This window comes from Lissotriton vulgaris, chromosome 8, assembly GCF_964263255.1.
Source record: "Lissotriton vulgaris chromosome 8, aLisVul1.2, whole genome shotgun sequence".
NCBI classification, from domain to species: Eukaryota; Metazoa; Chordata; class Amphibia; order Caudata; family Salamandridae; genus Lissotriton; species Lissotriton vulgaris.
This window is the reverse complement of record NC_141696.1, coordinates 1,352,294,809-1,352,310,368: the sequence shown is the minus strand read 5'-3', so window position 1 is coordinate 1,352,310,368 and position 15,560 is coordinate 1,352,294,809. Positions and strand designations below refer to the sequence as shown.

Here is a 15,560-nt window from a genome sequence, read left to right as displayed (position 1 = left end):
CTCGCCCTTCTTCACCCTGGAACGCGCACACCGTGTCCTGTCCGGGCCGCCCAAACCGGGCCTGCCCCCAAGACCGATCATAGCCAAATTGTTGCATTACAAGGACAGGGACCTGCTGCTTCAAAGGGCTCGGGACACTGGTCCGTTTCAACTGGAGAACAGCAGAGTGACATTGTACTCTGATTTCACCTTTGAGACGCAGCACCTGCGTGCCTCCTTTCTGTCGATTAAAAGGGAACTCTGGACTGAAGGCATCCCATACTCCTTGCTTTTCCCAGCTAAGCTCAGGGTGATGGTCGATGATAAAACACACTTCTTCAGCACGTCGGCGGATGCATGGGCGTGGTGGGAAACATATAAGGTGGGCACTGATGGAGCCAAGTTCCGAGAAGAAAGGGAGCGGGCTCCATCGCGCCTACGGAAATCGCAGAGATTGCGCAAGAGACGAGGCACACGGAAACCATCGGCGTCACAAACGGAAGCGGAGCGGAAGGCCGCGCTTCAAGCTGTAGAAACGCTAGCGAGATCCGGCGATTCCCAGTCCAAGCAGGGCACGGACACAGACACACGCCTCAGCCTCGGGCTCGGAATCGGACCTTTCGGGAATACACAGAACCAAGGGCCCGTTGGTAACATCGCAGACGTCTGAGGAGATCCTGAATATTTGTCTCGGAGCTGACAGGTAGTGGGCAGGATTGCCAATGAGAACCTCCCGAATTGAAGAGTACTATAACCGGGGATTACGAACTGGTTCATAAGCCTGCTGCTAATCATGGGGGGTCCACGGGAGGGTCCGGGGGGAGAGCCTGCGTAGCTACCTTCCGATCTAGGCCTCGCTCCACTCGCCCTTAAGGCACTCGCGGTTACGACCATGGAATAGCAACACAGTTCGAAAGGTTGCATAAGTTTGGATGGGAACTGATAGACCAATATTGGGGCCTATTCTGGGGGGGAGGTGGGGGCATACTGTTGGGGACTTTTTCCACAATTGGCAACTGTTGATCCCGGGACACCTGGGAGTTGAAAAGTTTGAACAGTCAAGAGGAAATTGGGGGGTCCACCATCCGCGAGGGAATCGGATTCTATGTGAGGAAGCGACTTGCACTATGGGACAATGGCTAATGCAAATTATTGAAGTGTATAATCTGGAACGTGCGGGGGCTTCATACGATGGTAAGGAGACATAAGGTACATGCCCTCTTGATTCGAAGGGGGGTCCATATTGCGCTGCTGCAAGAAACACACCTCACGAAGCAGGAAGGGGCAGCACTGCAGAGGAGATGGAGGGTTCAGGTCTTTCACACCACTTATTCAGCATATGCTAGGGGCACTTTGATATGGGTAAGGGCGGGCACACCCTTTCAGGCGACACGGAATCTAATAGACCCAGAGGGGAGATACGTAGTGGTAGAAGGCGGGTTGAGAGGTAGGGACCTAGTACTGTGCAGCATATACGCCCCGAACACAGAGCAGCTGACCTTCTTAACAGGTTTGTCGGGGACACTAGCACACTTCCTGGCGGGCCCGATTCTGATGGGAGGGGACTTTAACTCAGTAGCGGACACAACACTGGATAGGTCCCACCCACCATTAAGGGACTCCCCTGTTCACCGACTCACAAAGGGTAGATTGGAATGGCAGGAGGGGTGGGGCTTGACTGATGTCTGGCACGCACAACACCCAACTGAACGCGATTACTCGCACTTCTCCAGCCTGCTTGACCTCCACGTCCGAATTGATGCGATACTATGCTCACAGGTAGTGTTGCCGGTCATAACTTGGTCCGAGAACCTGACAAGGACAATCTCGGACCACTACCCGTTAATAGTCAACTTGGCCTGGGCGGTCGAGGTACCTAGAGTGCCGACCTGGAAGCTGAGACCAGAGACCCTGGAAGACCCATTGTTCCATGCGGCACTGGAGGAAGGGATAACCCAATACTTCCCCGACAACGAGGGGACGGCAGCCACTAGAGCGGTGGAATGGGATGCTTTTAAAGTGGTGGTGAGGGGCCAGTGCATAACGAAATACGTGGGCACGCGGAGGGTGCTGCTGGAGGACCTCAATTCAGATTCCAAGCTGCGGGAAGCAGAGAGGGTGCGGCCTGGCCATCCCGAACTCCAAGAGGAGGTCAACTTAGCTAGGGAGGCGGTGGAAGTGGAACGACTTTGCGGCTTTGATCACCGGACATATATGCTTAGGGCCTACGTAGAGTGGGACAAAGCCGGAACATTACTAGCATGGCTGGCAAACCCCACAAAGCGATGCTCCCCAATACTAGCCATAGAGGATGAGGTGGGTCGCATCCACTACTCCCAAACGGAGATCTTGGATGGCTTTCAGAAGTACTATGAGGGCCTCTACAAGAGCGAACCGGGGGATCGGGAGAGTGAAACCGAGATCTTTTTAGATGGCCTCCAATTGCCCCAGTTAGACGAGGAACAGGCGAAGGCTCTGGTAGAGACATTGACCTAGGAGAGATCAGGGGAGCGGTGAAAAGGGTGAAAAGGATGGCCCGTAACAAGACACTGGGATTAGATGGGTTGCCCATAGAATTTTATAGTAAGTACCTAGACGTCTTGGCGCCAAAACTCCAAACGATATACAAAGATGCCAGAGTAACAGGTCGCCTACCCCAATCAATGCGGGAAGCGCTAGTAATACCACTCCTGAAACCGGGAAGGGAGAGCTGTAGCCCTGCGTCTTATAGGCCACTCTCTATGCTGACCGCTGACTACAAAATATTGAGTTCTATTTTAGCAGCTAGACTCCTACAGCATATGCCCGACTTAGTACACGAAGACCAAAATGGATTCATTCCCGCACGGAACACGACGATTAACATCAGGAGACTCACGTGCCTGTTGGAGGGCCCGTACGCTGAGGGCCGAGCGCCTTTAGTCCTATCAGTAGACATCAAAAAGGCTTTCGATAGTCTAGAATGGGACTACTTATACAAGGTCATGGAACGCTTCGGATTGGGGGAAGGGTATATTAATTGTATACGGCGGCAGTGGCAAGAGTGAGGATAGGACCCCTAGTCTCACACCAATACCCGGTGGAAAGGGGCACCCGACAGGGATGCTCCTTGTCCCCCCTACTATTTGCACCAGCGATTGAGCCACTTGCGGCCGAGGCCCGGACGGGAAAACACTTCGAGGGAGTAGGCAGCAGAGACGGTCCGCAATTTATTTCACTGTATGCCGACGACCTGCTGTTATTCCTAGAAAACGATACAACAGCGCTGGAGGGTGCACAGACTGCTGGGGCGATTCGGCGAAATATCGGGCCTAAAGGTCAACTGGGCGAAGACGTGCTTGTTCCCATTACGGCGGGACGCGGATCGCCCTGACCACCGGCCTATGCTTAACTGGGAGCCAAATTGTCTTAAGTACTTAGGGGTATATATATACCACACGGCTGCAGATATTTTAGAAGGAAACGTGGGCCGCTGTGTGCGAGCGCTGAAAAGGAGCATGGCCTTTTGGGCCACGCTCCCGCTATCCGTCACTGGCCGTATATCCTTGCTGAAAATGGTTGCCCTGCCGCGATTACTATACTACTTTCGCACACTCCCGATCTGGATTTCTAGTTCCTTCTTCCGCCAACTCAAGTCTCAGCTGACTACGTTCCTGTGGGGGGCAGGTAGACGCAGAGTGGCGTTGGCGACGCTCACCCGCTCGAAGGACGAGGGGGGGCTCGTGTTACCGGACTTCGAGCTTTATTATCTCGCCGCTCAACTGCAGATATACACGCAGGAGGTGGCGCGGGTGTACCGAGGCCCTGAGAGCGACGGGGTGAGAGGCACGCCACGGCACGTCCTGGCCTATATAGCCCTACTGGGGAAGGCTTGGGTCCTGTCACTGACCGGCCTGGACCACTATTCCATAGAAAAACAAAACAATGGCCGGGCAGTTTTGAATTTGCGTCAAAGTACACAGACCTAGTGTCATAAATCACTGGGTAGGACAACCATTTGTGTTGATTGACTTTTTGTTTTTATAAAATATTTCTTGCAAAAGATTCTTTGGCATCAAAAGATACAACACAACATTCATTACAAAATACAAATACAAATTCAGTGAACTCAGAAAAAATTATCAAAACACAGTGTGTAAACAAAGAAATTGTCATACATGAATAACATGGACAACTGAAGAAAGGCCTCAAATTAATCACCTTACAGAGGCTCCAATCCTGGATATGAAATCGACAAGGGGACTATTGTGTTAAAAAGACCTCCTTGTTACAACCATCACAAGATACACAGTAGATACTACATCAGGTGCTTAGGCTAGAAAAGAACATAGGGACAGTTCAACAATTCCAGAGTGTGTTTAGTTGAATCCTAGCGTGCCCTAGCAATTAGGTATCTTGGAGGTGAGAACGTCGACGCGTTTCGAACCCAATACCATTCGACGGGTTCTCCTCAGGACATGGACTGGGGGGTTGTTGTCACTTATTTGTGAGGTGGAAGGGTCACTCCCTTGACAGAGGGCGGAGTTGCCGCTGAACAAGGATGCGGTGCCGGCCGTGATCGGTAGTTTAGTGTGTAGATCTGAAATCTTGTTTAACAAGGCGATTTATTCAAATTGAGCGCGTGGAAGGCGGCAGCCGCCGCACGGGCTGGCGTGTTCTCGGCAGAGAATACGAGCCGTAACGGTCCGGCACACAGTGACTTCAGAGAGACAGCTGAGAGACGGCAACTCCGCCCTCTGTCAAGGGAGTGACCCTTCCACCTCACAAATAAGTGACAACAACCCCCCAGTCCATGTCCTGAGGAGAATCAAGAAGTACTTTTGGGAAGTTGAGTCGGCGTTCCCCCGGTGTGCATTGGAGGGAGCGGAGCTGGAACACATGCTGTGGTCCTGCCCTGCCCTCCGGGAGTACTGGCAGGCAATAGGGGACACCTTGAACGAAGTAACGGAAAGAAACATTGAGTTTGATTCAGCGGTGTGCATTCTGCACTGGTTCCCACACACACCCAAAAATAAAACTTCAAGTAAATTAATTGATATGGGGTTGATAATAGCCAAAAGCGAAATAGCAAGACAGTGGAAGGCGAGGACGAGCCCTACTCATAGGAGATGGTATAACAAATTCCTCAAGTGGGCAGCTTGTGACAGCACACACAGATGTCAATTAGCGCGTCGGAATCCAGACAGTAGAGCATTGGATATGGCGGCAGCCTGGGAGGCGCTAGTACAAGCCCTCAGGGATAGCATGCTAATGGAGGGCGAGGAAACCCTCAGCACGGACAGGAATTGCACCCCGGAAACACCGAGCACATCACACACCTAGACAATATATGGCCCAAGATTGTACCCTAGATCAGACACAGCAAGAGACCCTGTGAGCGGATGGTGAGGGGGGAGGGGAGGGTGGTCAAGTAGCAATGTTGAGGGATAGTTTAAGGGGGAATTCATAAAGTTTATTTCGGTTAGGAAAAGAAAAGTAGACATACACTATTTAGTGCGATGAGGATGATCCTAACAACAGCAACCAGACTAAGGAGGGTCGTTTAATTGCCGCCGCCCAACCTCCGGGTTGTGGGCCTGCAGGCTGTGTACAACAAGAAATGAAAGTATGTCGTTAAATGGCTCGAACAGAACTGTAAATGTGTGTATACTGGTATGTGAACTGTATGTCTACAATAAAAATTACTTTAAAAAAAAAAAAATGACACCGGCAGTCTCATGTCCTTCAATTTTGAGAAATTCTGTTGTGGCCCCGGTTTCAAATCCTGTGCCTGATGTTGCTCTCGAGTTGCCTGCAATTTCCAGTCCTTTATTGAGTATACTGCCTGGTACTCAAAATGATGACACTGACTATACTTACCCAACTGACTTATCGATGCCTGATTTGCAAACTCGCTTGGCTACAGAATACAGATTTTCATTTGACACTGTTTCCCACACATCTAACAAGCCCTGGAAGATCTCTGTTTTGGCAAGACTGTTTAAAAAACATTTTTTGATTCCCCATTGGACTTATATTTGGATGATGCTTTTTTCAATTTACCTTTTTATGTCAATTGGTTTTGTGTATTATTTTTTCCGTCTCATCAATGGACACCATGTCGAGGAGAGAACCAGCATTCGACATATCAATGGAACTTTGGCTACCCATTCCTCATCACACAGAGTGCAGAGAGTCTTGGCTTTTGTTAACATCACAGCTTGGCCTGTCTTAGATGGGATTGTATGGGATGCGGTTCGATTTGAAATTCATGGGCCAACTGAGGTTATAAATGTCCCTAATGTCCTTAGAGTGTCTATGGGGGATGTGGTTAAACAAAATATACGTTCTGATGATTGGGATGTTCAAGCCGTTAAATCATTGTTTTTTGATTTGAAATATTATGCTGCCTTTGATGCTGAAGATTTGTACTTGGAGTCTGCTAATTACGGTGATTTGTATTGTTATCAACATTTTGCCAATCACTACCAACATAAAGCTAATACCAGGAGGCTCACTGTTAATTATACCCAGTGGGAACACTGTCCTGCTCCTATACAAGGCAGTTCTGCTACCTTTTTAAAAAAGGTTCACTTACTTTACAGATTTTAATCAATCTAATCCCAAGGCCTTTTATTTTAAAATGGCTGAAAGGTCCATTTCCAAAGTTAGAGTTACCAATACTAAATTATTGTATTCGAAGTCCTTTCTCGACCAGTTGGCTGTTGGGGGCTACGAGTTGTGGAAGGATACAATTGACCTTAAATCAGTTTGGGGTTCTAAAAGCTGGTAAGTGCAAGGCACTGAGGCTTTGCACCGTGCATGCCTCATCCCAAACCATATGTTGTTTTTGAATTCTACAATTTCACAGACAACATGCTTTGGATTGGCTACTCCTAAAAGATCAAATGCTCCTTCTTTTCCTGATTTAGAGGAATATTCCGGTTGGGGTAATTTTACAAAATTTTTCATGAGAGAGTTAAAAAATTATTGAATTCCTCCTTTAACATATCCAGTTTGGATCCCGAAGGCTGGTTGCTCTGGCACAGAAGTGCTGATTCATGCCAGCATCGTTTTCTGGGTTTAGCTCATGGCTATACACAGGTCAAGGTAGATCCCCGTTTTGAAAGTGGTCATTCTGTGACTACCTATTCTGTAGGCAAATTATGTCAGAACTGGCTCAGACATTCTACTTTGGCGTCAGTTAAACTGCATTTATCTAAACTGACTGATGATGTTGATCTGAATGATTTTATTAAAGGCCCGGCTAAAGATAGATCTAAAAGATGGATATATGCTGTTTATAACGAAATTTGGAAAGCTTCCCAGGTTGAGGCGGCTACCCGCCTTAGGGCGATAGATCAAGCTAATTTAGAAAAAGTGCTAGCAGTTGTAGATAACATCATTAACACGCTCTCTTCTCGCATTTACATGTTAGATAATATTGTGTCATCTGTTATAGATATTGTGCAAGATGAAGTGTCTGCTTTATATCACGGTCAGAATCAGTTGCGTTCCATTATGCAATTTTAATGGACATTGCAGACCCTTAAGGCAGGAAAAGTGATGTGGCATTACACGAATATGTCATTCTTATTTGCCCCTTTTAATTTGACTGACAAGCAACATTTACTATCAATGAAGGATGCTTCTTTTTCCATGTTACACATTGAGAAGTTAGAGCATTTACCGTTTTCTATGGCAGAAGTCAATGCTGCTACATGGCTTATTCACGGTTTAATAACTCTACCGTTTCCTTTATTTGAATTTAAAAATTGTGTGAAGTACTTTGCGATTCGCAGATATGAGCCTCAGGGAAGTTCTTCTCTCCATGAAGCCTGATCGCTTCCTTTTACATATAGATGTCTTGGGGAGGGAAGAGAAGTTTATTTGAATGGTGAAGAGTGCACTGAAACACCGGATCATTCCTTACTGTGTCAACGTATCCAATTACATGGCTCTTGCAATCAAAATGAGCCTAATTTAGCCTGTGTTTTGAAAGGTACACCCGTACCTGCAATAGTTCCGACATTCACATTGCTGGCTAACAGGAGTGATTTACATTTAAACAATGAGGATTGTCGTGGGTTAATAAAAGGGATTGCTTATGTCGTTGCAGTCAGTGAACGTGTAGTTTGTTGCAAGAATGTAATGTATCCACCCCCGCATGGGAAACATGATATTTCCATCTGGCCTAAGATTCCGACCTTGAAAGCAGAGTTCAATAAGATGAGTCGCATAAGAGCTCTATTGTCCCAGAAAGAAGTTGCCCTCACATCTGCTCGTGAAACATTTGTCCTTCACGTGGCAAACACCCGCACAGAAGTGCATGTCTTGTTAAATACTGATTTGCCTTTGCACTTCGGTGAATTAATTCATACTATCTTCAATGCGTCCTCCACTTCGGGGCTGGATCACTTTTTTAAAGTTGTAAGCAGTGGCTTAGTGACTTCCTTCCAAATGATTTTCGGAGTCATTCCAGCTTTCTTCCATTCTATTTTCTCCAGCCTGTTTGGTGGATTTCCCATGCTACTGGCTCTTGCTGCTAGCGTGCTATTGCTGTTCTGTCTATTTCAAAATGGATGCACATCCTGTGTTTCAAGACGGGCTGTCTCGGCTAGGGCTTCTTCTCGCCCGGATGCTTGAGTACTATGGTTCTCTGCCTCTTGCTACACTGAGTGCAGTTTATGGATTATCATTTCGATTTTCCTACTTTACATGCGTTCAGCCTGTTTTCCATTGCCTGAGTTGCGACTTCGAATGGGCCCTGGATTTGTGTCTCAGCAATATGGTTGCTCATGAATTTATTTGTTCTGATGGAGGGATTATGGCCTTTGCAGCGATGCATGGAGTACTGGGTCGTTGGAATGTGTTCGCAGCTTACTCGAGAACCCACCGAGTTGTCCTCTGATGGTGCAAGATGCTCCGGTAATTGAAGAACATGTATGTTCTTTTCCTTTGTTAAATTGGATGACCTAGTTATTTTCGGATGATAACAGTGACTTCCTGCTGGAGGCTGTTTCTGCATATTTTGCATATTCATTATTGGGATGAGATGTATTTGTAGTCTGGCTTCCTTGAACAAGACTTTTTCATTAGATGATTGAATTTTTTTTAACACAATTTTTTTGTGCCCTAACCTATTGAATTTTTTTTACCACAATTTTTTTGTGCCCTAACCTATTGACTTTGTCAATGTCCACAGGCTGAAAAACATTTTTTTCTTCTCCTCTCATTATGATTATGTATCTTTTAATCTCTGTTCTTGAGGTACAAAATTGGAGACTTGTGTTCGAACTATCGATATTGAACTCTGCTTTCCTAAATCTGCCCCTTTAATTCTGTTCTATCCATGCTCGGATCAAAGGGAGGGTGTCACGTGGTTTGGGTTACCTTTTGCACTGTTATGTTAGCATGAGCTTGTTAGAAGTTAAACGCCATTTTCCTTTTTTCTGCCTCTGCACACGACATATTTTGTTATTAAAGCTTTTCACCTAGTTGAATTATTTTGCTTTACACAAGAATAACATGTTTGCTTATAATATCAGCCTGGCTTGGTAAGCTATGTCTGTACAGTGAGTGCCGAGGCCTCCAAGGCCAGTTTCACAAAGTGCTTGTTGTTCAGTTTGATCAGCGCTTTGGCTAGACATAATATAGATGCAGCTGTGGGCAACTTTGGTTTTTAGGCGGGATTAATAATGCACTGCTTAAGGCAGGAGAGACACACTTGATGAATATCCGTATGCAGAGAGTTGGTGCAGGAGATGATGTGATCCATTTCCACTGAACCCAAAGGTATGGGCCCGCCCTTCTAAACCCAAAGAGACCTTCTGTAGATATAATATAATATACTAGCTAGGGAGGGTAAACCAAGGTTCTATTTAGAACTGTTTCCTTTAGCATTTTACCATGCTTTCACCCTTTGTATTTTATGGAATAGTAACTATGCTGTTAACCTTGATCTTTATAATATGTTTGCTTGTATTAGCTAAGATACTGCGTTTGAGAACACTGCATTAGAAATAAATATTTCAAACTCGCACGTGTCCTCATTGACTCCTGGTTCTGGATTGATATGTTAGTAGAACGAAAGAGTGTTCATGTGTTCCACGTTACCTGAGGTGTTCCAAGTCCATGTTCTGGGTTGTCTAAATCATTGGGGTTTTGTAAGTACCAATGAGACACTGATAGCTAGTCTGGTAGGGGATTTTGGAGGCTGAGGTGAGTTTTGGCACACCCTAATTCACTGAGGTTCCAAGTCTTTATGCACGGTTATGTATATGAGCAGAAATCCCTGCTACAGTATGGGGGTAGCAAATTGCGATCTCCGCAGGAGAGCATAGGCTGAGGACAGAAAAGAATAAGCAGATAGAGACAGTAGTGGAGTTTGAGTCAATTCTTAAGCGTACAGGCGCACTCCGTGTGTGGCGGGAACTGGAAAAACAGCTTCTTGTTCTACTGCACCTCGACCTTGACCGAGTGGAATACGCCCTGCTGCGCCTCCAGCATAAATTCTTTTAGTGGTGACCGCTCCTGCCGCATGAAGGCTCATAGACTGCGATACAAGGAAAACTCTGGATCGGTCTCAACGATCTGGACCCTTCTGGAACAGAAATATGTTCAGATCTCAAGATTGCAGAGGCCTTCCAAGCTTTCTATAGCGAGTTGCAAGCGGGTGAGGACTCTCCCTCCGGCGACACAGACTCCTATAATCGGCTGACTCGGATTCCAGCTGCGATAGCTATGCAGCTGGATCGCCTTATCCAGGTCAACAAAGCGATATCGGCAATCATTCGCCTCAAACTACAAAAGCACCTGGCCCGACGGCTTCACCCCTTTGTTTTATAAAAAGTATTGCCAGATCCTAGCCCCTCTACTGGCACAGTTGTTCAACTTGTTTCTCGCTACTGGGCTGCTACCTGAGTCACTAATCGAGGCATCCATCTCAGTTATCCTAAAGCCCCACAGGGATCCCTTATAATGCCGGTCCTACCACCCCATCTCACTACTCAATACACACGCGAAGATCTTTACAAGCATTTTGGCTGCCTGCCTCAATCCCCTCATGGCGGGCCTGATCGACCCGGAGGCAATGTGGGGACAATACAAAATGGCTTTTAAATCTCACAGATGTCAACTGGCCGTTCCCGGAAAGAACTACTCTCTGTCGACGCGGAAAAAGCGTTCAACAGATTCCACAGGCCTTTCTTATTCAGCACACTTTGCCGGTTTGGGTTCGGGACAGGTTCCTATCCTGGACTTGCTGCATTTGCAGTGTCCCTAGAGCATTGATCAGGTCAGCGGGTTCTCCTCCAGGCCCTTCTCCATACACCAAGGTACGAGACAGGGCTACCCCCTGTCCCCATAGCTTTTTGCGCTCTGCATGGAGCCGATGGCGCAAAGAATTCAAGATAACCCACTGATCACGGCTATCCAACTTGGGGCAGACACACATACTGTAAGCTTATACGCAGATTATGTGGTCCTCTCCCTCACTAACTCTATGATCTCACTCTTCACCCTTGTGGAAGAATTTAGGTGCTTTGGCGCTCTCTCTTGGATTAAGGTTAACCTTGCAAAGTCCCAGAATCCTAAACCTCTCTGCCCCCCACCCTTGACAGCGTCACTGCTTGCGCAGGGTCCCTTCTCATGGGTTGAGGACACAATCCCTTACTTGGGCATCATCTAGGCTTGAACGCCTGAAAAGACACTGGTGGCTAACTACAGTCCCCTACTAGACCAAACCACTAAGACCGTAACTACCTGGTCCCGGACAGGCCTTTTAGTGAGCTGGGCACATAGCCGCAGTCAAGATAACAATCTTAGCGCGCATCCTCTTTGTATTAGGCCATTCCCCACTGACCCTGCGTAACCTGCAGGGCGTCATCAACTGCTTCACTTGGGGTAACAAGCAACCAGGCCTCAGCTTCCAACATATTGCTAAAGCCAAAGCAGATGGTGGGATGTGGGTACCCACGATCTCAAGATACTTCCAGGCGTCCCAACTATGCTTCATACTAGAATGGAACCCTCCCCTATCAGAGAAGCGTTGCTCCTTTATGAACCCAACAATCGCTGGAGTAAACATCTGGAGGGAGGTTTGGCTTCCCTGCAAACATAGAGCATGGGGGCTTTACTCTTCCCCAGTTACAGCAAAAACACTTTAAAGGTTTGGGATGCTACTGCACTCTGTCACAGCCTCACAATGTTCCCCTCCCTGATGAAGCCTTTGGTTGATAACCCGGACTTTCCCCCAGGATGTGGGTCTGAGAAATTTCAGCGATGGTGTGAGCAGAGATGCAAAAGAGAAGGCTCAATGTTCAACCACCAGGGGATCATTTCCTTCGAGCAGCTCCAGAGAGATTATTCGCTACAGGCATCTGACCTCTTCCCCTACAACCAGGTAAGTACATTGGATAACTTCCCCAGGAATGAGACCGGGTGCATCCCGCCCAATGACCCACTTTGAAAAATGGCTTAAAACCAAAAAAGATGATAAACACACCATCTCTGAACTATACGCAATCCTATCAGTGTCCCCTATAGTTGTGAAGTCCAGGCGGCAGCTGTGATGGGAGGTAGAACTGGGCCGAACACTATCTGATAAAGACTGGCAGGACATACACTATAGAGTGCACCACACAGCACACGACATGCCGGGCACAGAGGCAGCATACAAGGTAGCGTCTTATTGGTACTGAACACCTGCCTGACTATACAACTGGAACAAAGATTTCTCCACGTCATACTGGCGAGTGTGCGGGTAGACAGGATCTCTAATACACCGCCTATGATTCTAAGCTTTTAACACTAGCATCCAACGCTTCCTAGTCTATGCCTTCCTGGGCCTCTCCAATCCCCTGGCCTTTCCCTTGCGATCACTCAGAGGGAGGCAAAGAGCCTTAGCACTACAAACAGCTAGACCGATCCTGCTGCCCAACTGGGGAACGGCGATAGTTCCAGACCATATGGCATGACTGAGGAGACTGGGTTGCATTAGCCATGGAGTGCATATTAATGATGCTTGATAACAGGGCTCAAACCTATTCTGAATTATGGGCACCATTTAGCACAATCTTAGCGAAAGACTTTAGGGAGGTGCTTTGTCCCCAATACTTACAAATTTTACACCTAAGATCTAAAAAGCAAGAAGAATCCACAGGCTCACGGTGAGGAGCAACTGATGCTTTCACACTGAGACACTACCCCCCCTCTGGGGGCCGAGGACTCTGTATTTACACATGGTGGTGCGGGGGAGGAAGGGGATGGGGAAACGGGGGGAGATAGGGTAGGATCCTCTTCTTGGGCTGTTTCTCTTTCTTAGTTATACATGGTTATCTCTCTGACATTGCACACTGCTTGTCAAAGGCATGAACTATTTCATCACGACACTCGCTGCCGGCCTCCGGGTTGTTGGCATATTGCTGTGTATTCTTCATTCACATTTCATTCGCTGCCAGCCAGTGGTTGTATGTGTAAGCTGTGGTGTATTGCTTGTTCAAACAACAAAAAAAAAGAATTGTTCCATAAATAGTGTATTGATAGCAAAGGGAGCCATTCCCATGCTGCCAAGCTGGGCCTCGCGATGCCAGCACACTCACTGCTGCATTGGGAGTGGCAGCTTCCTGCTCCATGCAAGCAGGGATTGCATATTCGGCGTGCAGCCCCTCCTCTGGTCATGGGAGCTGTAGGGCACGCCACAGTGTGGGGCGAGCGTGGAGGCGCTCAATCATATGTGTCTTTATTATCCCGGGAATGAGTTCCCCAGTACTCATTACGCTGCTCTCCTGGGTTGATTAGGGACCCTGATGGTAGCAAATACTCGGGGACACAGCCCCATTTATGCCCCGTTCTCAAATTGAAATATGAGCTTGGGGTCCTGGGACCCCTTCTAACTGTAGCACCCCGTGGGGAGGAAGGGGGCCCCCAAAGGCAAGGAAAACATCGGGGAGTTGTACTCTCCTTCCCTAAGTGTAAATTTAATAAAATGAAATGAACACGCCTCACACCCTTGAGGGGTGAGGTTATTTTTATTTTTTTAAGTTGAAAAAGGGCGTCCTTCTTTAGTTCTTTAAATACTGCCGCTGTATCATGTAAGATAAAGCTGATGGCCATTTATAAAGCATTGACAGGAACTGCCCTGCACCAAACAATGTTTTCTTTTTTCTTTTCATAAAGAAAATCTCTTGTGTGCACATCTCCTCCAGTTGCGAGATGATCAGGGCATCTCACTGACACTGTGTTTTGCTTTTGTATATCCAATTAAGATAATGCTGCAATGTTTTGTTGTTTTTATATGTATTGTATTATGCACGCAAAATGCTGATAAAGACCTGTTTATAAAAAATAATCTCGAAGCGGGATTTTCTTTTTAAAAATAAATTGTTCTCCTTCCCATGGGCTTCCTTTCCTATGGTGAGTGGAGCATTTAGCAGTTTTCACTGCCCATTGCTCTAGTGTGACGTGCATTGAAAACTGGCCTTTAATTCCACCAATCTAAATCAGGTGGGCAGAATTACAGGTCTGCCACCAACGGTCCTTACCCCACAGCGCTGTCGCAGGGGTTTAATCACAGCGGAGACAGAGTAGCCTCTGCTGTTATTAAACCAAGGTCTACATTCAGCAAGCGACTGCATTCTTGGTGGTAAGGATACTCCGTCGCCTTGGAAATGGAGTATCATTACCGCCAGGAATTAAATCAGCCCCAGAGTCCCTTCGTCCTAAAATGAGTTTTGGACCCCTGATCACCCCAGTGCCACCCCCTTTTCTTGGCCTATGTTTGACACATTTTCCAGGAAGGAGCTAAGGCGGATGAGCATTTTGGGGGAAAAGTTGTGAAGATTCGTAAGACAGCGCCAAAGTTATTTGCAAACTAAAACGTCGATTTCTTATAGAATCCTGCTTCTAACTATAGAACTACACCATGGCGGCATAGTAGAGAGTGGGTTTGAAAAGAAATAGAAAAAATCACTTTGTGTTATATTTAGTGTTACTACGTTTCATGCTAAATGTTTTTTTTATTTTCTCTCATCTTCAGAAACCAGTACACTCGAGACATTCACAAGGACAGCCACACTACAGACTAAGTCTGAGTGATGTACCATTTGTAGCTGGAAAGGTGTGTATTGGTTACCCTACATGTAGTATAAGAACCAAACAAAATTACTATGTAATCAGGGTTTTGTATTCGATTTACGTTGAAAAATGTGAATATTAGAAGTAGATTGTTTTGTCTAAATGAACAGAATAGCAACTTGCTTAAGAAATGTCTCATTTACAGATAATTTTACAATCATTCAAACCCTAATTTATGGCAAGCAGTGTCAGGGTACAAACTCCCCATTTATCGTCTGCTGATTATCATTTTCTATGCCTTGGAGCACTATAGAGGTTTTTGTAAGAATGACTTCACTGTGATTTGTAAAGGGAAATGTAATCAGTCTTCATGGTACGAATGGACATAGATTTAGAACACCCATGTTACACTCTTGAACACATTTTAATCTCAATCTTTTTACACCCAGAACCTTGCCCAGGCTCTCCCACAAGAAGCATTACATATAAGAATATGAGAACATTTACATAAATAAAAGTATCACTAC

General features: G+C 46.6%; 1 protein-coding gene across 2 annotated transcripts in view; it reads left to right on the top strand.

Moving 5' to 3' along the window:
- The window catches only part of CEP57 (centrosomal protein 57), a 595,025-nt gene that overhangs the window by 497,682 nt on the left and 81,783 nt on the right, over positions 1-15,560 (top strand). For both annotated transcript variants that reach the window (XM_086935295.1, XM_086935296.1), the window contains exon 8: positions 14,996-15,076. In XM_086935295.1, the coding sequence (XP_086791421.1) occupies positions 14,996-15,076 (81 nt within the window). The remainder of the gene's footprint in view (positions 1-14,995; positions 15,077-15,560) is intronic.